Source organism: Gymnoscopelus braueri (assembly GCF_963280865.1).
Source record: "Gymnoscopelus braueri genome assembly, chromosome: 3".
In the NCBI taxonomy this organism is placed as follows: domain Eukaryota; kingdom Metazoa; phylum Chordata; class Actinopteri; order Myctophiformes; family Myctophidae; genus Gymnoscopelus; species Gymnoscopelus braueri.
In genome coordinates this window covers 53,321,976-53,349,037 of record NC_137612.1, presented here as the reverse complement: position 1 = coordinate 53,349,037, position 27,062 = coordinate 53,321,976, and the positions used below count along the sequence as shown (strand labels likewise).

The following is a 27,062-nucleotide window of genomic DNA, read 5'->3' as shown; positions in this document are numbered from 1 at the left end:
CAACATTTCAGGGCGTCAATTTTATGAATGCCATTTTTTATGCATTTTGCGCATTTTTATCCGGAAGCCTAAAGCCGGAAAATATATAAAATCTACTTATAGATCTGCTATTTTTCCGGTGCACGACACTGCCACGCAACTACCGTACAAATCATGTTTAACTCTAATTCCAACCCCTAAACCTAACCTCTAAATGTCTAATCCTAACCCCAACCTTGAATCGTTTTGTAATTGTAATGTATACAAAATAAGTTTTCAATCATAACATAACCATTTCTCTTGTGAGGACCAGGAAAATGGTCCTCACAACGTCTATTTCTCAAATTGTACTATACTTATGGGGACATTTGGTCCTCACAAGTATAGTCAGTCACACACACACACACACACACACACACACACACACACACACACACACACACACACACACACACACACACACACACACACACACACACACACACACACACACACACACACACACACGATCAGATGAATTAGAGCAGAGACGAGGAGACATGATGGGAGGTCTATGTAGATTTGCATCGACATGCATTATGTGTATATCTGTGCATGCCTGCATGCCTTCCAATGTGTGTGTGTGTGTGTGCGTGTCCTCTAGTGTGTGAGACAAGGTTAAACGGGGACCGTGACTTGGATGGCCCGTTCCCCCACATTCATTGGGCCATATGGGCAGACTGGTGCCAACAAGCCCACCAAAAACGCATCAGCTATATTTGGCTCTGCCCTGGGTCACTAGCATTGTAAACTACTGTATATTGTTGCCGTCGAAAAGAGAAACCTCTTATATCCATATTCTAACTTTTTGTGATTTTCTTTCGTCACACAAAAGTATCAAAAGTAGCAGATCTGCAAGCTCAAAACGCGGCGCAAAGCGACATGTTTAGAGCTTGCAGATCTGCTACTTTTGCCCTACAGAGACGATGTGTAACTAGACTTACGAAAGGAAAATAGAATTCTCCATGTTGGCTAATATGACTAAATGTATCCGCAAGAGTAAATTCCTTTGGATTGGTTCCTCAACATTGTAAGAGCAATAACAAATAAACTAGAAGGTACTGTTCCTGAAGAAACAGTGTGGGATCGCTAAGAATGTTGATGGTATTGAGTATTGATAGTGTTAGTAGAGTTAAAGGTTTGAAAGGTTTAAAGGTTTTAAAGGTTTTAAAGGTTTTAAAGGTTCTAAAGTTTTGAAAGGTTCTAAAGGTTTGAAAGGTTTAAGAGGTTTGAAAGGTTTGAAAGGTTTAAGAGGTTCTAAAGGTTTGAAAGGTTCTAAAGGTTCTAAAGCTTTGAATGGTTCTAAAGGTTTGAAAGGTTTGAAAGGTTTAAGAGGTTCTAAAGGTTTGAAAGGTTTAAGAGGTTCTAAAGGTTTGAAAGGTTCTAAAGGTTTGAAAGGTTTGAAAGGTTTGAAAGGTTTGAAAGGTTTGAAAGGTTTAAGAGGTTCTAAAGGTTTAAGAGGTTCTAAAGGTTTGAAAGGTTCTAAAGGGTATTTACTTTAAATTATTTTTAGTCACTTTATTTACTTTAAAGTATTTTTTACTAATTTTTACAACTTTTAAGTATTTTTACTATTTTTTTCAACTTTTAAGTATTTTTACTCATGTTGAGTACTTTTAAGTATTTTTACTCAGTATAAGTACTCTTAAGTATTTTTAATCAAGGTACTTACTTTAAAGTATTTTTAGTCACTTTATTTACTTTAAAGTAGCTTTTACTAATTTTTACAACTTTTAAGTATTTTTACTCTTTTTTATCAACTTTTAAGTATTTTTACTATTTTTTTCAACTTTTAAGTATTTTTACTCATTTTGAGTACTTTTAAGTATTTTTACTCAATATAAGTACTCTTAAGTATTTTTACTCAAGGTATTTACTTTAAAGTATTTTTAGTCACTTTATTTACTTTAAAGTAGCTTTTACTAATTTTTACAACTTTTAAGTATTTTTACTCTTTTTATCAACTTTTAAGTATTTTTACTATTTAAAAAGTGAAATATCTCTAAAAGTACAAATTATTTAAAAAAATTATAATGGTAGCCAATATGTCCTAAGTAGGCTGAACGTTATAGAGTTGGAACGGAGTTTCTATCTAAAAGTATGAATTTCTCCATTGAAATGAATGGGAGTTTTTTAGAAGTAAAAAGTGAAATATCTCTAAAAGTACAAATTATTTCAAAAATTCAAATGGTAGCCGACATGTCCTGAGTAGGCCGAACGTTGAAGAGTTGGAACGGAGTTTGTAGCTAAAAGTATGAAGGACTAGTTAGGGGCCAAAAAACGGTGTTGACAATAACAGTAGTGTGATCGCTTTAGCGATCCCACAATAATAAAGGATAGCAACAATCGTAAGGAGAAAAAAAAAAGCATCAGCATTAGTCATAATAACACACTTTGAGGTGACTGAAGGTGCTGTGTGCATTACTCCTACTTCTACAAATGTTATCCATACAACATTGGCGTTAAAATTATTCAAAAATATATTTTTCATAAAATGTTTCAATATTTTCATTCATTCTTGTAAATCTGCAATTTTTGAATAGCCAACATATAAATGGAAAAAGTGGTTCAAATGTTAAAATTGTGATGCTACATTAACTACTCTTGCTGGGGACCCCCTGGAATCCCCCCAGGGACCCCCACTTTGAGAACCAATGGCCTAACGTACACGTTTAAAACGTGTGTTGCCAGGGATGACATCACATAAGCAGACAGTACTGATGCAACGTTAAAAACAATAGCCTTTAGAAATGGACCATCAAAATATAGTGTGAGCCTATATTTAGAGCAGCTAAACAAAGTCACTTTTTATTAACTTGTTCTATTCTGGCAATTGATCAGTTGGTACTAGCAGGGAGAACAACGAAGTGTGACAATTTTTTCCTCTGCTCTCTTTTATTGTGTTCCACAAATGTGTGACATCATTTGTTTTTAAACCAGCTATAAACGAGTAACTAAAACCCCAGACAGGATCTTTGTATGGAAAAATAAGTTCTCCGTTTGCCCACGTTTGACTGCTGCCTTTCTTTAAAACTAAACTCAATCACGCACAGCCAGAATGTGCTTACAGTAACTACTTAACTTATTTTTATTTTTGAGTCTATTTTGGGCATGTACTATAATTAAAGGCAACAATGTTTTTCGAAACGGCAAAAATAGCCAATCTACACGACTCGTTGTGAGCTTATAATCAGCTACTTTGGCTATTTCTGTAAAAAAAAAGTTAAAAGTATAAAATAGGGTGTATTGGTTAAAGCTGCACTATGTAACTTTGCTCTTCTACCCCGGATTTGAACACTGTTTCCTGCGCAAGTGCTGACATTTTGCCTGCTTGCTCTGGGGATAAATCGAATGTTGACCATCAGGTCAAAATTCATGTCAGATCCTGTGCCTAGGGTGAGACATGACCTTTGACACGATCTAAATGTTATACACGGCGAGGAAGGCTTGACGCCGGAACGCGTCCCGTGTATCCTGCCCGTGCCATAATGTGTTAAAAAGTACCTGAAGGACTTCGGAGTGCTGGCTATTATTTTCTTATAGCTAAATTAATGTCTCAATAGAAGAGCAGGGAGACAAAATTCAACTCCAATTGTATAAGTTATATTTTATTAACCTACTCTAGTCTACCATACAGATTGGACAAAATTACATTTTATTTATTTTTTTAAAAGTTACATTGTGCCGCTTTAACTCTCATACTGCCAAAAAAGTTTATAAACGTTTTTGAGAATTAAGCTATTGCCTGCCAACATTTTTTTTATTATTATCTAAAACAAAATAAAACCATTTCTAAAATTATTCTTTATTTTTGTTTTTTTCCCGTTTTTCCGTTCTTCACAAAGAACCAGGAGATAACGTTTTCCAAAAAGTTGCTGCTCCATTCACTTCAATGTAAAAAAATAAACGGAGAAAAAAATAGCATGTTTCCTATGTTTTACCTGGAAACATCAGAGGTGGCAAACTATTTTTTGAAAAACCCTGGCAGTTTAAGAGTTAACCTATAACATGCTAAAGATTTCGACTTGGCCCATTGGATGCTTAAAAAAAAAAAAACTTTTAGCTTTTTGCTAATGCAAGATAAAAATATTCCCACGTGTATTATGACTGTCGTGAATCATCATGAGACCGTTTTTTCTTCCCCCATGCTGCTAATCCGCTGGCGAGCTCCTCTCCTCTCCTGTGCCATAGATTAGTTGATGCTTGGCCTGCTATCTCGCAGGTTGAAGTGGAGCTTATCAAACAGAGGGGGGGGGGGGGGCTACAGGGGGGAAGGGGGTAATGCGGAGGAGCGGTAATGACTCAACTTTCCGAAAGGTTACAGAGAAACACAATTACCCTTTCATTACCGTGCAGAATGGATGTAGGCCTTACTTAGTGAAGCGTAACACATCGCGGGTTGTAGCTTATACTTTAACCCTTTAAGACCGGGAACGCATCCGTGTGTCATTTTTAGATTTCTTTTGGCTATTCAAAAATAGCAGATATACAAGCTCAGCACGCTATGAGCTTGTAGATCTGCTATTTTTTTTAAATCATGAAAGTGTGCAAATATTAGATTTTCTTTCTTTTTTAAGCGGACATTTGCAACTCAAATCTTTGCTTCAGGGGGTCCCCGGAACTAAATATTTTATACATGTTCGCTTTAAAAATATATATATTCTAAGATTTGCATGAATTTTTACGATTTTTCCAAAATAGCAGATCTACAAGCTCGTAGCGCGGCACTCGGTGCCGTGCTATGAGCTTGTATATCTGCTATTTTTGAATAGCCCAAAGAAATCTAAAGTGACACAGATGCGTTCCAGGTCTTAATGGGTTAACCTAACCCTGTGGAAGAAGTGAAACGGCCCTTACGTTTTGGTCTAAATGTTAAGGGAAGTTCAAGCATAACCTGCACCTAAATGTCTTGAGCATCCGACCATGAATGCGTGGCAAGGACTTGTTTTGGGCAATGAATAGCTGCTGTTTGGAAGGCCCTGTTGTACTGTACCTACAATATACAGCCTCTCACTGCAGCTCTGGGGAAATGGAGGAATGTGCAGTCTGTTCACCGTGAGACATCCAGGCACAAGTTATCTGTCTGCGACATCATGAGACATCAGTAAGGCTTCTGCTCTCCTCTGTTTATCTACTGCCTTCCGTGTGTGTGTGTGTGTGTGTGTGTGTGTGTGTGTGCGCACGCGCGCGCGGGTGTGTGTGTCCGTCCGTTAGCCAGGGAGATTTTATTTAGTAATCAGTCAGCCTCTGGAGAAGGAGAGAACCCGGGGATTTTAGGTTGCCACGGAAACCAAAAGGCCACCTGACTCCAATCACCTCTAGCGTGGTGTTTACACTTTCTAAGATGTATAGACACAGAGAGAGAGAGGGAGATGGAGAGAGGGAGAGAGCTCAAGATAACAAGCGAGAGAGAGAGAGAGAGATCAAGAAAGGATAAGAGTGGATGGATAGAGAGAGTGAGCGAGTGCCCCTAAGTACAGCATTTAACCGGGGTAAAGATAGCGCAAGGCATGGAGGAGATAAGACAATCTATCTTGTTTAATTGCCGCCTACGGTGTGATCTGGTTTTATGATTTAGCGTCGTTAAGGTTTGAGGTGGGGGGGCCAAATACAATTCTCTGGGGCTGTTCATCCAGAGACCAAAGAGGGGGAAAAAAAGAGAAGGACTCGTTTGGGTGTGATGATCCTACTTCCTGGAAAACACTGGAGCCTCTGTCTGCACAGGAAAAATCCATTTGTTCATTTAACTTAAAGAGTGTGAGAAATGGACCCATAAGGGCCCACAGCACACCCAGTGTTAATTACGGGTCCACTTGAGTCAATTTTTATTGTCTCCGTCGGGTGGAAACCTTGTATGTCCAAAACTGTTACTTTTCAGGTTTCAAATTCAAAAATAGCAAAAGAAACAGATTTACAAGCTGCTTTAGATAGTTTTGTGTGACGCTTTAGTATGATCAAGTAGGGCGTTAATTTACGAAAAAACACTATAAAGTTAGAATATGGAGGTAAGAGGTTTCTGTCCGACAGCAACGATGGGGTTGAATTAACAATGAGGATTATACAGTGTGTGTGTGAGCTTTGTTCGGCCCACTTTATAGGTTCTCTGTCCATCATTCCCCCTGCCGACAGGACTGGAGGTACTGTAGGTATGCCACAGTTTCACTCTAACCTGTCCGACTGGCTCTACTATCTGAACAGGTGCTCTCTCACACACACACACACGCACACACATGCACACACGCGCACGCACGTACGTTTGTATTACTATACTTGTGGGGACTTCAACATTTTAGGACAGTGATTGTATGAATTTCTTACCGACTTTACTGTAAGCCTAAAGCCAAAAAATAGCAGATCTACAAGCTTGTAGATCGGCTATTTTCCGATGCACGACACAAGCGAGCATTTAAATATCTAAATCAGGCATAACTCGATCTCTAATCTCTAAACTTAATGCCTAATCCTGACACTAACCCCAACCTAAATCCTCTTCCAATTGTAAAACCTTTAAAAATCTGTTTTAAACTTTTTAACAATAAACATCAATTTATCTTGTTAAGACCAGGAAAATGGTCCTCACGCCTTAAAATTTTACTATACTTGTGGCGACGTTTGGACAGCACAAGTATAGTAATACAAACACACACACAAACAAACACACACACACACAACAAACACACACACGGCTGGCTGATGTGTCGATTGTCATTTTCCGCATTACCACAGCGCACACTGGAGCCAGAATAGGGATTTTATTATTAGCAATACAGAAATAATGTCTAACTTTTATCCTACAAGTCACAGCAGGGTGCCTAACAATTCTGTGGTCATTCGCCATGTTTTCTGAAGAATTCAGAGAACTGAAGACAACCCAAACATTGATCCAGGATTACACTAATCACCACCTACAAGGCCCTCAACAACCAGGCCCCCCCCCCCCCCCCCGCTACAGCACCTCTCTGAACTCCACCAACACCACGCCCCCCCCCCCCCCTCCCCTCCCGCTCCTTCAGGTCTGGCGATTAGGGCTGTCACAATTACAAATTTAAGTTGACGTTTAATTGTCACTCAAATGATTGCAATTAACGATTTAATTGTGTTTTTGTCGTTGAAAATTAACACATTGACTGCCAATCTTTATTATTATTATTTTTTTAAGTGCACTTTCTGAAATTTTCGATCCACTTCCGTTTCCGGTAGCACCACCGGAAACGGAATTATCTGGGTTCCGGTTTTTCCGATCGTATCCGCTTCCTGTCTAGGACGAAACCTAAAAGTCGATTATCTCGGTTGTTGTTTTTCTCCTCGCTGATCACTGTTTAGCGTTCACCGCTGTAGCTTCAAGATCTTCACTGCTCGTCTCACACAGATCCCCGGTGTGTTTAGAACCAAATGAACGCGCACTTTTAACGGATTTAGTGAGGTCTGTGGCGACATGCAAAAAAACAACAATAAAACGCTGGCACTGGTGAGTACATTATGATATTAAACTCTGGCATGGAATGTGTAATGGAACATTATGAATAAAAATTACATTTCTGTTTGGCTTTTTAGCTTTCGGAAACAAAAGTTGCACAAGGCAGATATGACAAATAACATGTATTTAATTACTTTATACTTAAAAATAAACATTCCCCCCGATTGTACGAGACCTGTATGTGTGTAATGAGGGGATCACCGTGAGGACGGTGATCACTGAAAATATTTTGTGACTACTTGAAAAAGGTTCAAAATTTTTAAAAAGTCCTGGCACTCAAAGTATAATATTTTAATAAACCTCTGGCACCCAATGTGTTAAGGGGCCTATAAGGTTGTTTTTATTTTGTTTTCTGTTTTGTAAAGCGACTTTGAGTACTGCGAAAAGCACATAGAAAGTGTATGTATTATTATTACGTCATCTAGGAGGTGATGCTTGCAAAAAGCATTCCTGAGTGACTTGTTTTATGACTGAGAATGTGCGTGTGTGCGTGTGCGTGTGCGTGTGCGTGTCCGTGTGCGAGAGAATCTGGCATGTACCTGGACCACTAACTTGACAGGACAGACAAGCCAGAAAAAACGCAGTGAAACAGCCTCGACTGGACGGGGAGGATTCCAACCGTACCATACCTGCTGGGGAGGCATTCATCTCGCCGTGCCTGGCCTGCCTATACAGGCTAGTAAACACATCCACTATCACACAGCAAAAAAAAAGCCTCAACTTCACTGTGTGTGCTGTGTGTCTGACTGAAAGGGGGCGGTTGGTCTCCGTCAGTCTTAAAATCGGTGTACTTTTCACTGTGAACTTGGAGGGAGGTGGTGCACTTCACATTTTAGGCGTTTAGCGGACGCTCTTATTCAGAGAGACAAAGTGCAAGACCAGATTCACTCTCTCACTCTCTCTGTCCCTGGCACATAACATTTTCAGATGTGGGTCCGCGGTCAAATATATATCAATTTGGGGATCCTTGGCAGAAACAAGTTTGAGAACTACTGGTATATAGGGTTTGAGTGGTTGAATGTGCTTTGAGGAGATGAAAGGGACAGTAAATGCGATTGATAAAAAAAAAAATACTATAAGAGCCCAATGCTTTCCAAACCACCACACAAGTGTTTTTCCTTCAACAGCAGGTGTCAGATGGCAGGCGACCAGTGTTGCCAGATTCTGTGAGAGAAACAAGCAACAAGGTCTAGGAAAACCAGGCCAAAAGAAGCGACTATGGGCCACGTGAGCACTTTAACATATACATCAGCTATTTGAAAATAGCAGATCTACAAGCTCACAACGCGCCGCGATGCGACGCGTTGTGAGCTTGCAGATCGGCTATTTTCAAATAAAATCTTGCGGGGAAATATAATAAGCAGATCTGGCAACCCGGCAGGCGACTCAACCACAAGACAGACCAGTACTGTACAGTATACTGTGCCAGCATGCAGGCTTGTCAATCACGTTTCATCTGTTAGTCACAGCTCGGCTCATGACGGGCCTGCTTGTGTTCAAACAACGTGAACGGATCTCACACACAGTCTCACACACACACACACCCTTATCTCACCTTCATCATCGCATTGAGATCTGAAGTGGTTACTAATACCGGGCGCTCCGCTAATCCGCAAAGTGTGTTTTCCCGTCAAGGTCCCGACCCCTATCATATGTGACACAGCTCACTGGAAATGTCAGATCTCCATTAAATGTCAACCGACAACAACAAGACAAAGTAATGTTGGACAACTTGGACAGAGGATACAATGGACTGAGGAAGTGACACACCCACATGGAGGGGGGGGGGAGGGAGAGAGAGAGAGAGAAAACAAACGGACCCTTAAAGTAGAAAAGGCCTAAAGAGTCCAAGTCTGGAACATGTGACAGCGCTGGGAGCCACAATGCTTATCACACTCATTCAAGTTTCCCCAGCTGTTTTCAGTGATAAGCTTTTGTTTTGAGCCGTGCTCGCACATTACGTGCGCACAACAACCTTTGTCTATCGTTAAGTTTTCAGACATTTTCAAAAATAAGCTCAAAACGTGTCGTGGTCTGAGCTTGTAGATCTGCTATTTAAAAAATCTGAATAGGGTTAAAGTAGTTAAATATAAACGTGTGTTTATTTTCATTTCATTTCTTGCGTAACAAATCTAACAAAAATCTGGTTCAGACCCCAAAATCTGGCATTGGTCGTGCTCTAGTATCTTTTGGGGAAAAAAACAAAAATAGCCGATAGGCTATACAAGCTCATAGCTATGAGCTTGTAGATCAGCGTAGATCAAACGTTTTTGCAAATCTTTGAGCCAACATTTTTTTAATCTGCCTGAGGTCTTAATGGGTTAACCTATTTAAGACCTGGAACGCATCTGTGTCACTTTAGATTTCTTTGGCTATTCAAAAATAGCAGATATACAAGCTCATAGCGCGGCACCGAGTGCCGCGCTATGAGCTTGTAGATCTGCTATTTTTGAAAAATATTGAGAATTTTTTTTTTTTTTTTTTTTTCAAAAAACTGTTAGGATTTAGAAAACATTTTTAAGAATCGCCTCAGGTCTTAAAGGGTCAAAGGTTTTTTTTGGGGGGGTGGGGGGGGGCATTGTAACGACTCAGCACAGTTCAACTGGCTACTCCCTCTCAGAACAATAACATCTGTGCGATTAGCACACCTGGCCTAGTAGGCATGTCCTCAGCCGTAACTCCACAGTCGGCATCACGGAGGGGGGGCTCGTGTGCCAGTCCCAGGGGGGTGACTCAGCACGCAAGTAGGCCAAAATCCACTCACAGCTGTCCCTTAATCACCCCATTTACATCAAGAGGAATAGAAATCAAGCGGCTCACCAAAAAAAAAACCAGACCATGCGTGTGTGTGTGTGTGTGTGTGTGTGCGCGAACCCCAGAGGGAAATTAGATGCCTTGTCTTAATTCATGAGCTCCGGAGCCCCAGTAGAGAGCTTCAGGACAAGGAGAGAAACGTCTGCGTTTGCTGGCAAATCTCCTGCCTTTTGGCGCCGATGAATCTTTCACAAAAGTAGGCGATTCTCGATGTGTTAAGCAGATTGGTGCAATATATCATCGGTATAGGAACTGTCATTTCACAGAGGGGTGCATCGAGTGGGTACATCGGAGAGAGAGAGTGAAAGAGAGAGAGAGAGAGAGAGAGAGAGAGAGAGAGAGAGATCATATAAAAAGGCGTGCTGATGTTGCACATTGCTTTTACAATGATGCGCTTGGCTAGGGGAGAGGGAGATCTAATTCCAGGAACGGGAGGAAGAAGAAGAAGAGATGAATTCAGTTTGACAATCAGCGGGGCCCCTCGCTCGTGGCAGTGAGTCTAAATTGATAGGCTGTATCTGCGGGAATACGGGAGTCTGTGTTGTACAAACCGGCCCCATCTCATCACATACCACCGCCCAACCGAGAGATGAAATGAGGATTTAAATACAAGCGAGGAGGAGTGTGTGTATTATTCATCACCGACACGCAGCCACTTCAGACACACTATAGTACACTACACCCCCGCCCCCCCCCCCCCCAACACCATATTAGCCCAAAGGTTTAGCGTGAAAACAGACGACAGAGACCCTAACCACTTTCAACATGGCGCCCCAATTTTGGGTATGTCATTATCAACTGAAATTTAGAAGAAAGATTTGCAGATCTACTCAGATCACAACAAATTTTTAAAAATTTTGACCCGTTTGTGAGCTTGTAGCTCGGCAGTTTTCGCTACGCAACATTGTCGTACGACCAAGTATAATACCAAGTATAAACCTCATACAGTATGTCCAAAACTGTTACTTTTCAGGATAAAAGTTCAAAAACAGCAAAAGTAGCAGATCTACAAGCTCAAAACGCGTCACTTCGCGCCGCATTTTGAGCTTGTGGATCTGCTACTTTTGATGCTTTTGAGTGACGCTGTAGTATGATCAAGTAGGGCGTTAATTTACGAAAAAACGCAAAAATATGGAGAATCTGGAGATAAGAGGTTTCTGTCCGACAACAACGATATACTGATTAAGTGACATTAAAACGTAATGTCAGTGATTCTTCTGATGTTGTCTTGGAACCAGTACACACATAGCATGTCATGGTGTCAGCTGTCTCTCCATAAAACCTAGTGGAGAGAAGGAAACCCTAGATGAGGGGGCAGAATTGAAGCCTTAGATTTTGCTGGACTCGGGAGCCATTTCTGGGGCCAATAAAAGCTGTCGGTGACACAGAGCAGACACCTGACCAGAAACCGTCTCACTCTAAATCCCAGCTATGTAAACAGAGCATTCCTGAGTACTAGTGCAGGGGTAATGGTATCAACGTGCGTGTGCTTGTGCTTGTGCTTGTGCTTGTGTGCGTGCGTGCGTGTGTGTGTGTGTGAGACACCATAAGTGCATGCCAGTCCCTGTATGCATTAAGCCTATGTATTTAACCTCAGGGCGTGCATCTCTGACCCGGTGCGGTCTCTGACCCGGTGCGAGCGTGCGTGCATCTGCGTGAGCCCTCGTGATAGGCGCGGCGCTGCCATTACGAGTGACAAATGGAACCCACCCCACGGTATCCCATGCTCACTTTGACCCACAACACGGAGCTAAAAACACATTGCATGCCCACAGGAACAGGTCGAGAATAGCATCGACGGCATGCAATTAATGTGGTAAAGCCTGGGCTTCACACAAGCTCAGCCATGGAGAAGCTAGTCAGTCAGTCACTGTGCTGCTGTCGAGCATTTATATAGGATTCTATTCTGCTAATACGGGCATGATGCCAACAACAAGCCCTGGACGTAACCCTGGGTCATAGGTTCCATTATGGGCGAAGACACACACACAGAGTGGTGTTTAAGCCCATTTCCACCACTGAATACAATTTAACCCTTTAAGACCTGAGGCCGATTCTACAAATGTCCTTCTAAATCAGTTAGTTCTCACACTTTCAAGATTTTTCAAAAATAGCAGATGTACAAGCACGCAGCGCTTGTAGATCTTGTCTGCTATCTGCTATTTTTGAATAGCCAACGCAAAAATCTAAAATTACACTCTTTATTATTGTAAGAAAATAATTTGAGATACCTACCTTAACCTAATAATTTTACTTCCTTTTTTATTGTATTCAAATCTCCTTTTATAATGGGTCTATCTTTTATTACCTTTTTTATTATGTTATGATATCCTAGGAGGAGTGGTACAGAGAAATTCTCCATAACGGGTCCACCGCAGTTAAAAACCAGCGCCAATGGTCCTTTCTTTTTTTCTTTATTTTTTTGGGAGAGATCTGATGTTAATAGTGTTAGAACAGTACGCAACGTGTCTGTCTTCAATGTCCCTCACCGTAAGTCTCGCTTTTGCAACACTTCCGGTCGGGCGCCGGAAGTGAGTGTCATTTTAATGCTTAATGTTTTGTGCAAACGAAAGCACTTTGAATTGCCTTCATGAAATGTGCTATACAAATAAACGTGCCATAATTCAGGACTTTTAATTTCACGCAGTGTTGGAAATAGCCTTCTATAGAGCAGGGTAGGTAAACAAGACAAAGAAGACCCACCCATTCCTTCCACAGATTCCCATGGTTCCTTCCAATATATTTGCAACAGCTTGTAAAGTGATGACTGATAACTTTGCGGTACGAGCCAGTTAGCTGCACGCTCACACCCAGGTTCACGTCAGTGCTGTGTCTATAGTCTATTTGTATTCTTCTTTAGTTTGTTACATGGTTATGGTTATGGGTTCCTGCATTACAGATGCAACCAGACTCTCACTCAGTTGCATCTCTTTTCATCCAGCGAGACGCTAATTCATACCAACTGCTCTTGCCAGTTGAGTGCTAAGATCTTAACCCGTTGAAACAGGGAAAGCATCTCTGTCATTTTAGATTTCAGCTATAGATATAGCAACATATACGTAAAACTCTTAGGATTTAGAACAGTGGTTTAGAATAGTGGTTCTAAAAAGTAGCATACTCATAGCAAGCTCACTGCTTCTTATAATAACATCTGTTATTTCTGAACATTTCAGAAAAATCTTGAAAGTGTTTCAAAAACTTCTTTTAACACATATCTTCTCTTCTGGGGGTCTACCTGGCACAAAACAGTTTCAGATGGGGGGGGGGCGGCAAAATGCATATCATTTTAGGTGTCCTCGACATAATTTTTTATTTTTTATTTAGAAGGCATTCGTAGAATCGGCCTCAGGTCTTAATGGGTTAAAGTGGATTTGACTGGATGTCAAATTCAGGGTGTGTGAGGGGAGGGAGGGAGGGAGGGGGGGGGGGGTGTATGGCAGAAAGAGAGTAATACAGACAGTATGTCAGAGGGTGGGGAAGCAAGGAAAAGAATAAAGAGGCACCATAATGTCAAAAAGAAAAGAAAGCGAGACAATGAAATGTCTGTTCATTCACACAGCATGCGAACAGAAGACAGACACTCCCATCATCATCGTGTACATGACCAGGGAGAAGGAAGAGGCCAGCGCCAAGCTTGACAGAACAAACCTGACCTATGTGAATGGGCTATAAAACAAACAAACTGGAAATTGCAATGTCTGACCAAGTGACAGCTGGACTGGTACAGTAGCTAAAGGCTAAGAAACGGAGCGTGACGGATAGATCTTGTCCAGTGCAAGCAATATTATAGCATTCATTTTTCTTGATGTGTTTGTGACCAGTTTAACCTAAACATATAGCCTTTATCCTTCTGTAATCTGTAATATATATCTGTAATATACAAAAGAAAAAAGGTTTTCATATCTGTAGAACAGGACACTTCACAAACAAACTGACTACACAGTAAAAAATCTCAGTGTTCATTTAACTCAGAGAGTGTATAGATTTAACCAAATTGACCCAATTGGCCATGACGCTTTTGTCAGCCAGGGGAGGGACGTGAAGGTAAATATGAACCTTTTGGGTTTTCCACAGCAGACCTACAAGCTCACAACGCATCAACATTACGACATGTTGTGAACGATTAGATTGGCGTTGTGTACGTCACCATTAAAGTCACAGATGATACCACTGCGAAATGTGTGCAGATTCTCCGCTTTTGAGCAATACCGGATGACTTTTTATTACCTGTTCATCTCAGTCTCCCTGCCTCAGATATCAGTCACATACAGCACGTACCTTACTTATCACAGTGTCACATTTCATAGCGACGTTGCCTCCGGAAGTAATTGGAAAATCAACAATAAACGTTAGCAGGCTATAATCAATTATGTAATGTCAGTCACTGCGTAGATGCGGAATCATCCGCATCCGCAGCACTACGATGCATCTTGGAACCGATTAATTCCCACACCTCTAGCATGCCGTCACTAATGCCTCATTCATTTATGGGTCTTTGCCAATTTAGTCTACACAATTTAGTCCAATTAGAATTTGATCTGTGGACTTTAAATGTTTAGTAACTGCAGTGCAAAATGAATTCCACATCAGAATAAGAACAAGCGTGGGCAGGGTGAATTGACTTAGATCAACACATTACCATGCGTTGTCATCGTCAAGCCCAAAAAGTCAAACTAAATGGATTTTGTCAACTTACTTTAACTTCTTCACCACTTTCAACCTGGGTTACCCATTTTGGGCATGTTATTAAAGGCGAACATCTTTAAAAAATATCAGCTCTACAATCTCTACAAACGTTTTGAGTTTGTAGATCGTTTTTTTTCGCCGTGGAACACCATCAAACAACAAAGTATAAAATAGGTCTCAACAAGTGGTTAACCTCAATGTAAAATGTCCTTTGAGGGAAAACACCCCACCCACCCACGTGCTCCTCCCAGTGGGTTCAACCAAACACAGGGAATTAACTACCCATTATTTTCATCTCATGCCTGGTCAAGATTAGCACAGTGTTAGTCATTAAGGAGGTGTTGATGAAGCAATGGGTTTGCCTCTCGGCTCAGTAGCTGACCTTAAGGACCGGAGATAGAGAGATAGACAGACAGACAGGCAGACAGACAGACAGACAGACAGGGCCACAGCAAGACTGGGCATGCACACGAGTAAAAAACAACAAAATGCAAACTTAAGTCCAAATAAATCTGCTGGACTTCCTTTGTGTCACTGATGCTGACGTTTACACCAGTGGTTCTCAAGCTTTCTCATGGAACGGGGGGAGTGGATAAACGGTGAAACAAAAACATACGTTTTGACGATTGACACTTCACTGCGTCATTGGAGCAGTGGAAAAAAAGTTGAAACGAGATGAACTTTTTTTTGTAGGGCGTCACGCCCCGGCCGTCATGCAGCGACAAGTATCGGGCATCCTCCTCTCCTCGCAGACAGCCCGGCATTATGACAAAAAGAACGAGACATCTATAGGCTGGCTTGCACGGCTGCATGCACCCGGTGTCACCTTGGCCCTCAGCAGTGGTGGAAAAAGTACTCAAATGTTTTACTTAAGTAAAAGTATCAATACTGCAATGTAGAAGTACTCTGTTAGAAGTAAAAGTCCGGAATTCAAAATTGACTTGAGTAAAAGTACAAAAGTATTGGTATCAAAATGTACTTAAATCACCAAAAGTAAAAGTACTAAAATGTTTGAAAATAGCAGATCTACAAGCTCACAACGCGTCGCATCGTGAGCTTGTAGATCTGCTATTTTCAAATAGCCTATGTATAAAATAGGGCTAAAGTGTTTAATGTATGTTTTATAATGTAATCATTTATATCTGCAAAGTAACTAGTAACTAAAGTTTTCAAATAATTGTAAAAGTACAATATTTGCCTCTGAGATGTAGTGGAGTAGAACTAAAAGTATAGACAATATATAGGAAATACTCCAGTAAAGTGAAAGTACCTCAAAATTGTACTTAAGTACAGTACTTGAGTAAATGTACTTGGTTAACTTTACACCACTGGCCCTCAGCTGCTAGCCACTTGTTCCTGAGCATCCATCAGCTATAGAAGGCCACCTGCGAGGCCGATGACACAGTCGTGTGGATATACCCGGCCCCCTCCTCCTCCGCCGGTACCGTAAGAGTTTACCGAAGCCAATGGTTCGCTGACGGTTTCCCTGCTATAACCACAGGACACACATGCTTTCTCAATCACCGCCAGACAGTACCGCCACTACTGGTCTCAATCACCCGGGGCCGCCCACATTTCCAGATGGAAGATTTGGAGGCAACTCCTGAATTGTATACGTGCCATGTGCGAGCGCGCACAAGCACACACACACACACATGTGTGTAATAATGTGTGTGCCGTGCATGCACGTACACACACATTAAAGCTGCGGGTATAAAATAAATGGCGAATAACAGATTCAAAGACATCTGTCCAAAAACAAACAGCCATTTCACCAGCCATTTCTTTCCACGTTAATTCGTAGCCGCAGCTCGACTCCTCCTCAACTAATACCAAATGTAGACTTCCCAAAGGTTTTTTTTGCACAGGGAATGAGGATCAACATGGGCTGTGAGTGCGATAACGCCTGATTGGGTCAATTAGCAAAACGCTTCCTGGAAGAGCAACCGCAACACTGTTTAGTTTTTTTCCGTCAAGACGGATGCGTGCTAGCTTCCTGCACGTAAACACGAACACATGCGACCATCCGGTCTGTCTTCCCCAATTCAAATCTGGTTCGAAGGTTTCTTTCTCCTCCTCCCATGCCCCCCCCCCCCCCCCGCCCCAACAATTACAGTGACTTAACCACTTCAGCGTTCAGCCCCCAAGAAAAAATAGCAGATCTACAAAACACAATGTGCAAAACATTGTTGAAATTCACAAGTCTACTATGGGACGTGTTGTGAGCATCTGCCATTTTCACTATTTAATAAAAAACATATTTATACTCTTTTCTTTCCCTCTTTCTTTTAATTATTGAAAGCTAAAAAATCCCCCAAATAGTTTTGCCAGGGTTCATGTGGTTAACAACCAAATAAAACCATCTCATTGGTTTGGTCACACCCTGTCATCCATAACAACCATACAAGTGATCCGTCAGCAGTGTCTTTTCATTAGCAGTGTAGATTAGGAAAGCCCCCTCCCCCCCCTCCCCTGACAGGGATCACAATTCACACATTCATACAAACAAAGAGTGTGGAGAGAATAACGGATGAAGAATGAAGGGTGGGAGGATAAAGAGATACGCTTGAATGGAAGGAAGAAGAAAAGTTTTGACCGCATGTGTGTGTGTGTGTGTGTCATTTCCACCGGGTTGGCGCTCAGGAGCGCTCTTCTTGGTTCACTCAGCGTCCTGCTATATGTGCCATGTTTAAAACAAAACAATCTTTTAAATCACTCGACAACATAGCAGGTGCGCCGATAGCATGGCCTCGAGGCCCGTCCGAGCAAGCTGCTAGTCGGGCGAGCGAGCATGCCTAACAGCACCGTCCGAGTTAGCGAGCCGTGGTGCGGACGGCATAGGTCAGCAAGCGAACCGAAACGAGCACTACGTACACACTTTAAGCATATTCACATGGCAGCCATATTGTTCTCTGTGTGTGTGTGTGTGTGTGTGTGTGTGTGTGTGTGTGTGTGCGCGCGCGTGTGTGTGTGTGTGTTGTCTGACCACTGTGGCAGAAAAGACACTTGAGTCTATCCTCTTAATCAGCACTGGCCTGTCCCTAAAAAGCCACAGATATCCCCTCATTGGATGTGACTTGTGCACGCATCAGTGTGTATTGTGTGTAAGCTTGTGGTGAACAACACAACACAGTAATGAGATTAGTGCAGTCAGACACCAGGGCTCAGACAGACCATAATTAAAGGTACTGTGTTTAGGAAAAAGGAAATGCAATTACACACTGGTACCTACGTAAGTACCCGAGAGACATGCCTATTGATTTTGCTTTAGTCTGTGGCAGCAACACATGTCAAGGACCAGATTCAAGAAATACAAAGTGTATTTTTTGGGGGCATTTTGAAGGGGCATGTTGTATTTTCATTGTCCTACAATAGCAACATCTTCGCCTTCTCCTCTTTTAAACACTTTCTTTCAACCTGGCGTCCCTATTTTGAGCATGTCATTATAGGCTTTCACCTATAACAAAAGTAGCGAAAATAGCACATCTGCAAGCTCGTAGCTCAAGCTTGTAGAACAATTTTGATATGTTGTTGTACGACGAATTATATAGGGCTAGGTTGTTAATAGCAGCAGAACAGACAGTGGACTTGGCCACGTAAGCCTGTATGTTGTACATATGCATTCTCTCTCTCTTACACACACGTACACACACACACAGCACTGTTCATCTTCGTACATGCATATGATTCCATTCCTGACTGAGAGGGAATAATGCTGCCCAATGCTCAAAGATTGTGCATCCTCTGAACTGTGAAAAGAGAGAGGGACCTTGTATGTAGCTCCGTTTACCTCTGATGTTGAAAGAGGTCTTGGTTTTCGTCAACACATGGCAGCAATGTGAGCACACTGCCTGTCATAGAATCGGCCATGAACACACGTCTCGCTGTTAAAACGTTATTTAACTCATTTTGTTAACGGACAGTTGGAACATCCTTAACCCATTAAGACCTGAGGCCGATTCTAATTTTTTTATAAATCCTAACATTTTGAAAAAAATATAAAAAATATTTTTTCACAATTTTTCAAAAAATAGCAGATCTACAAGCTCATGGTGCGGCACTCGGTGCCGCACCATGAGCTTGTATATCTGCTATTTTTGAATAGCCAAAGAAATTTTAAGTGACACAGATGCGTTCCAGGTCTTAATGGATTAATCTGACCCCCCAAAAAAATAATTAAAGCTTGATGCTTGATGTGATTGAACGTGCATACAAAATGCTCTGTAAAAATCCTAGAATGGTAAGACTATTTAGCCACTTTACGGCTACAAGCTGATGACACCAACACCGATAATCGCCGTACCTCACAGCGGTGGGATTATGCTAACAAGACAGCCGGATTGACAGAGTGGGGAGAGAGGCGCAGAGAGGCCTTCTGAGTAGCTTTGTCAAGTCATCCTCCACTGTGTAGAGAAACTAATAGATACTCAGTCCGGGGGAACTGAAGCCTAAGACAGACAGACAGATATTAAGCTCAGAGGATAAATTTCAACTCTGTTCTTCTGACGCTCAAAGCCCCTTGCCCATATCCTCGTTGGACGGAAGAAGAAAGCGCCGGGCGTATATTTAAAGGGGTGGCCATAGACCATATTCACACGGCGGCCATGTTTCTATGAAGTCAATGAAAGTAGCTACCCCGGGTGGCAGCACTTTCAATGTTAAATTCCAATATGGCCGCCGTGTGAATATGGTCTATTGAGCCTCACAACCTGCTGACAGATGTTCTTAGCATTGGGTTCAGAGCGGTTCTCCAGGGCTCATTGTGTTATACTGTAGTTACACAGTAGCCTTGAACATGGCTGGGAGCACATTGTGTTCTCCTTATCCACTTCCCTGCTGGTAACTCCTTTCACAGGCCAGTAGCAATTATTGCCAAAGAGAGTTTTATTTTATATATATATATATATATATATATATATGCCATAATATTGGCCATTCAAACAAAAGCCAATCGGAAAATCTTTGTGGTGTCGCAACCTTGAAGAATGTGTGGAGACTTGGAGAGCAGGTTTGGCCTCTTTGCACAGTCTGTACTACTGCATATTGTTGTATTGTTGCAATCATCCGATCACCCATATAAACAAATATTTGCTTAACCCTTTAACTCATTCTGTGCCGGAGTGCCAGTGCCAGAGCCAAAATTCATTGTAAAAAAAAAGTGCTTAGGAGCCGAGATACAGCCTTTTTCAGTAAGAAGTTAAACAAAGAGTGAATGGAGCAGAACATTTTCAAATCATCATATCTTGGGTTCTGAATTTTTTTTCTCCAAAATATATATATATATATATATATATATATATATATATATATATATATATATATATATATATATATATATATATATATTTATTTTTTGACGTTTTGTTAAAACGGACGTCTTAGACGTCCAGTGACCGTGTCATTTTAGATTTCTTTGGCTATTCAAAAATAGCAGATATACAAGCTCATAGCGCGGGAGTGCCGCGCTATGAGCTTGTAGATCTTGTATATTTAAAAAAAAATCTTGAACATTTAGCAAATCTTTGATTACATATATTGTTTAAAGCAAACTCAAACCGTTGCTTTCGGGGGTCCCTGGAACAAAATATTTTGAGATGGGGGTCCGTGGCCAAATACATATCATTTGGGGGGGTCCTTGACATGAAAAAGGTTTGAGAACCACTGATATTATAGCAACATAAGTAAAGAAAAATAAATGGAATCCCCCAGAAGCAAAGATTTGAGTAAAAAATGTTCGCTTTAAAATATATATATATATATATTCAAAGATTTGCACAAATTTTCACGATTTTCAAAAAATAGCAGATCTACAAGCTCGTAGCGCGGCACTCGGTGCCGCGCTACGAGCTTGTATATCTGCTATTTTTTGAATAGCCAAATAAATCTAAAAATGACACACAGATGCGTTCCCGGTCTGATCGGGTTAAAACAGTGAATCCTTGTAAACCCATGTGTGAGAACGAACGTACAGGAGGCTCTGCCGGGTGGAGGTCGGATGAGGAAGTGGGATGTGCCTTTCTTTACCCATTGTCGTCTTCACTTAAACCTCTCTCCGCTGTAAATCAGTGAGTCTTTCTCTTCCCCTGACAGAGTGTGTAACTGCAAGCGGCAAGTGTGACCAACACCTATTGAGCCCTCGATTACAACAGGCTGCACTTGAGCTAATCGGGAAGACAAACGGAATCCCGCAATCAACAACAGGAAGAGTGTGTCTGTGTGTGTGTGCGTGTGTGCGTGTGCGCGTGTGTGTGTGTGTGTCTCTCTCAGTATTGGCAGATTTTGCGAGAGAAACCAGGTCTATGAAAACAGGCCCAAAAGAAGCGGACTAGGCTAACAACATTGTGAGCTTGTAGTCTAGATCACAAATCTTGTAGGGGCAACTACACTTTAGAAACAAGCCCAAAAAAAACGGAACCCGCAACTACCAATATTCACAAGCAACTTTACAGAAAAACAAGCCCAAAATAAGCGGACATGGCTACACTGGTGTGTGTGTGTGTGTGTGTGTGTGTGTGTGTGTGTGTGTGTGTGTGTGTGTGTGTGTGTGTGTGTGTGTGTGTGTGTGTGTGTGTCTTAAGTGAGATTACAAAAGGGCAGCACATTAGGGGGACGACAACATTTCATGGCCCATTTCGTTGGTGACGGTGTCCCTCCAGACTGTATTTCAATGCAGTACATAAAGCTGGGCAGACAGACACACAAACATAAAACCTGTTTACACTATACAGATGTGCATTCTATTTCTCTCTCATTCACATATATACAGTACCTACACTTTCTCTTACACAGACACACACCATCCCTCAAATTGAAGCCAGATCTGCTGCCTAAAGCCAGGCTAGGAGAGGAAGTGGAGCAGCTCCACTGCTGTCAAAGAACACAAAGGTAGAAGAAGGGCTGCGTTCCCACTGAGACAGAGGAAATAAACACTTCCACATGCAATGCTAGCCAGAAACACACACACACACACACACACACACACACACACACACACACACACACACACACAGTGCTGTAAATTTCAACAGGAGAGGCCCTAGCAAGCTACTCCTATGGAGAAGGGGGGGAAAAAACACACTTTCTGCTTCCAGAGATTTACAGCCGAGCTCAGGGATTGTTCATTACACCAGCCCTGCAATAGAACACAGCTACTGTATGTGCACCACAAATAAAACTGACAGAGTAAAATTCCAGATCAAATGCATTCATTGTCTTAGCTTCACTGAATGTTTCACAAATTTACGTAGAAATCAATGAAAGTCAGATATATTTCACCAACAAGGTCGTAGAAGTGGACACACATTTCACAGCCTTTGGCTGCAACATTTCAGAATGTTCAAAGAAAAGTCCACTTTCAAACTGTGCAGTATGATCAGTCCATTCATCGGAAACATATCCGAGAAGACGCAGACAGCGGAATTAGCTAACACACTAGTCCATATCCGTGGGGGGGATATGCGCACATGATCTGGCAACCCGGGAGCCAGCGAACACAAAAACGCTAATAAACAGCTGACATTTGGGGAAAGCGGAAAAACGGGCTTCGCTGTTCCGTGCACATGGTAATGGTCAAATGGCTGTGTGCAAATTCAGATCAATTTCTCCAGCCACTGAGGAGAACCGGGTAGAAGAGATCTTTGTAGAATTATAGGAGGATGGCACTTCCATTTTGCAGGTATCACCATTGTCTAATGTGGTGCTTCAAAATGTGCAGTAAAATAACTTTATGGAAAACAACATGGCTAGCGACTAGCGTGGTATGCAAGAGGATTGTGGTTGCTTACAGAACAGCAATGCAGGTGACTGAGGCCACTAAAAATACCGCCTTTAGTAAACCCTGACCCTTGTGTGCCTGTGTGCCATTATCCATGCCCACACACACAGAATGCATGCATAATTAGAACCAAAAAACTGACATTATGCAATCTGTAAACTTTTGGGAGACTAAAATCTCTTCTCACAATAAAGCCTCTGTCTGTCTGTCTGTCTGTCTGTCCAATAATCACTTGCAAAATGCAGACCAATAGTTAATCATCTTGTTGTATTTTTGGCTTGTAATAGGTTTATGTTACGTAAAACAGACCCATATTTTGATTCATGATGGGTAAAGGTTCCAAAAAGCTTGTTTTCCCCATCTACAAATCAAACTCTTTAAGAACGTATGTGCATAATAAAGCCATAATTGACACGTTCAAAACAATCCTGGATCGGGCCTCTTTAACCGCAAAGCGGGGAGTAAGAACAATGTTCTTCTAGTAATAGAACGTGTTCCTCTAGATAGAATGTAGGCCTATGTGTGGAGAACTACATATTATTGGAACTGTTCCTTTATTACATAATCCACTTAATGATTTCCCACAGCTTTGGTCAGGATCAATACAGACTAATGTGGCCATGCAGAGTCTCTGAACTGGTAGGGTGAGAGCCTTTTTCAGAGTGTGTGTGTGTGTGTGTGTGTGTGTGTGTGTGTGTGTGTGTGTGTGTGTGTGTGTGTCTTCCTTTTTTGACAGAACAGCTCCCAAAGAAACCCTGAGCAAACACTACAATCAGTTCAGCAGTATCGGTTCAGAACTCTTATCAGCTCAGCAGCACTGCGACTATCAATGCTCCTGTGTGTGTGCGTGTGCGCGTGAGTTCACGTGACCGAGGACGGAGAGTGTTGAAACCTTTCCGACATGGTACTCGTCAAACATGTCCTCTCTTAAGTCATTGCCGTCAACACCAATAGCGAGCATCGTGAATATGATCAGTGGGCCAACGCACCGCATGGCAATAAATCCTCTGCCATCACTGCTTTATTAAGACTGCGTAAGTGGAAGAGGCTCTGGGTAAAATTAGGTCACTTGGATTTTACAGATGGCCCCTGTTGCTAAACATATTTCTCCAATTAAGGCTGATTAGGGAGGGGAAATTCCCAGACAGCATGAATTATTAAGAATTGGAAATGGAATTTGATCACATGACACCGTAAAGATCATCCACCCCCCAAGATGGGATCTGGAAATGGGTCCTGGTGGAACACCGGGAGCTCTGAGAGAGAGCTGATTGGCCAAGAGAGAAAAGCTAGTTTCCTCTTTATTGTCTGGAATGTTCATGAACAGTAGAGGGAAGGGGATGAAAGGAGACTGAACTAGGCTACACATTGTTCGAACCAACTTGGATGACATGTTTTACAAAGCCGTCTTGGCCTACTGTACGTCTGTCTGTTACACCACTAGTAGCTTAGCTTGCTTTCTTTCATTTGCATTGATTTAGTGTTTAAGACAACAAAAACAATATACACGTATTCATCTAAAGCAGGGTCTGCTCTACAAGGCGAACTCGCGCAAATAAAAATGAATCAAATCCCTGCATTACTTCCGAACAGACCTATTATCGTCTCTGTCGGGTGGAAACCTCATGTCCAAAACTGTTACTTTTCAGGATTCAAAAAAAGATATAGCAAAAGTAGCAGATCTACAAGCTCGAAACCCGTCGCTTCCCGCCGCGTTTCGAGATGTAGATCTGCTACTTTTGATACTTTTGTGTGACGCTCTAGTACGATCAAGTAGGGCGTTAATTTACGAAAACCACAAAAAGTGAAAATATGGAGATAATTGTTTTTTTGCACGACAGCAACGTTATAATGCAACGCAGCTATTGTTGTTTACACGAGGTTATAAATATGCATCATTATGTCCTTCAAGAGTCGTTGTTCTTTTTGTCTCCCACCGCTCGCCGCTTGGCAGTGCCCCAGCTCCGGGCATCCCCGGCAGTCTGCTCTGCTACACCGGGAGGCTGTCAGGATGGCTCAGTGTCAAGCTGCCTGGCCATGCTGCTGAGTCAAGCTGACCAATGTGGCCCAGGCCCACACACACTGGCCTGATGTGATGTTCATGCCGCTGCTATTATTACACAGCAGTGGTTTTCAAACTTTTTTAATGTCAGGGACCCCCAAATTGATATGCATTTGGCCGCGGACCACAATCTGAAAAGGTTTTTTAAAAATATTTTCAAATATTCAATGTATAGGGTTTAAGTGGTTAAACTGATTCTGATACTAAAATCATTAACTAATTTGGATGGGGACCCCCCTGGAACTCCCTAAAAAGGACCCCTGGGGGTCCCCGGACCCCACTTTGAGAACCACTGTATTACTTACATGATCGGTAGTATGCAGATGTAATGGATACAACCAAAAAGGCCACTGGACTTATTCTATCCCACTACTTTATAAAGTGACCTATTATAAAGTAGTGTCATAGCATGGAGAGAGACTATACTGATATTATGACAACAAGCTAGTTTTTGTTGAGGATGGAAGACAGATGGTTGTAGGCTAAAATCAAGGGTCTTCAACAGGGGGTCCGGGACCCCTAGGGGGTCCTCAGAGTTAGCACAGGTGGGCCACCAAGTCTTTGCGTGACAGGAACTTTGTTTTTACATTAACCACTTGAACCCTAGCATCCATATTCTGAGGGGAACATTAGCCGAAAATAGCAGATCTACAAGCTCACAACGCCTCGCAGAGCTTGTAGATCGGCTATTTTCGGGGAAGAGGTTTGGTGTAGGCAAAAAGAGCAGACCCAAGTTTACTAGGGGTTTAAGTGGTTAAATGTCTGAAAATACACATGAATCCAACACTGATGACAGTGCTGTCAAACAAGTCTATGAAGTGATCTATGAAATCTACGAAAAACAATTCTATACAACATGTAGTGGAGGGGGGGGGGTCCCTGCTTCATCTCTCTCTCAGCTAAGGGGTCCTTAGCCTGAAAAACGTTGAAGACCCCTGGGGCTGAATGATTGATGAAGCGCACTTTGGTATCGTTTCAAGACGGTTTTGGACCATATCATAATCACTCATAAAATAAAAATCACAAAGAATCATCCAGGAAAAACACACACAGCAGGATGTTAAACCAGCAGCATAATAAATAACGTGTTAATTGCTCCATCACACACGGAATACACAGGACCTCAATGTTAACAAGCCACAGTGCTTTCTTGGGTTTATCCTTTTAGCATCCCTTTAGCATTCCTATGAATCTGTACCTCTGTGCCTTTTTTCCAAACTGTTAAACTATTCAATCAATCAATCAAAAGCCTCAGTCTTCCAATGACAGACTTGCCTTGTCAGCCTGACATGTGATAGGAACTTCGTTTTTACATTAATCACTTGAACCCTAGCATCCATATGCTGAGGGGAACATTGCCCCAAAAAATAGCAGATCTAAAAGCTCACAACGCTGTGAGATTGTAGATCTGCTATTTTTTTTTGTGGCACTCTCAGCCTCCGATGACGACCCTTACCTTGTCGGACTGTTTTCAACCGGACGGGCCCCCTGCAGTTCCTGATGACCGTCTGCACGTCGTACAGCGGCAGCCCCGAGATGGAGAGGTTCTCCACCTCCAGCAGCAGCCCCCCCGAGATCAGCTTCCCGTGCTTATAGAGCACGACCCCCGTGTCGTCCTCGCCGGCGATAGATCCTTCGTCAAGTAGTCCGCCGATGTAGGCGAACTCCCCTTGCTCCGCGCCCCCCAGCAGCGGCACGTTCAGCTCGCCGCGCGCGTCCTTGCAGACGGCGCACTCGCTCACTCTGGAGGTCCAGTGGTTCTTCTTTTGGACCACTTTGGAGGACATTGTAAGATATTTTTAAAAAAAAAAACTATACTCCACGACCCACGCACGCCCAACACGTGCTCACACACACAAACACACAGTAGCAGGTCTCCACACGCAGATTGATATATTCCAGTTTTTCACGCGCAGCAGCAAACTTTCTTCCTCTTCCACCAACACAGGAACATGAGTGCGTTGTTTGGTAGACAGACACTCGGACAAGGAGACAGCGCGGTTCTCTCTTACTTCCACAAACAAACAACCAGCGACGGCAATGTATTTATTTAAGCCATTTCTTTCTTTTACACTCCCTTTAGCCCGCCAATGCCAGCCCTGGCTATAGTAAACAAAATGAAAACGTTGTTCTTCTTCTTCTTCTCATCTCCGTGACATTCTTTGAATCTTTTTTTCCACGGGGTTTTTAATCCTCTTTTTTTTTACCGGTGTTTCATCTTCGGCGCGCGC

The 27,062-nt window shown here is 42.1% G+C and overlaps 1 protein-coding gene across 1 annotated transcript in view; it reads right to left on the bottom strand.

Annotated features, from left to right (window-relative positions):
- magi1b (membrane associated guanylate kinase, WW and PDZ domain containing 1b) overlaps window positions 1-27,062 on the bottom strand; it is a 277,517-nt gene that overhangs the window by 250,195 nt on the left and 260 nt on the right. The window contains 1 exon segment of the mRNA XM_080424277.1: window positions 26,288-27,062. This exon segment is cut by the window's right edge and continues 260 nt beyond it. Coding sequence (XP_080280403.1) covers window positions 26,288-26,618 — 331 coding nt within the window. The 5' untranslated portion in view covers window positions 26,619-27,062.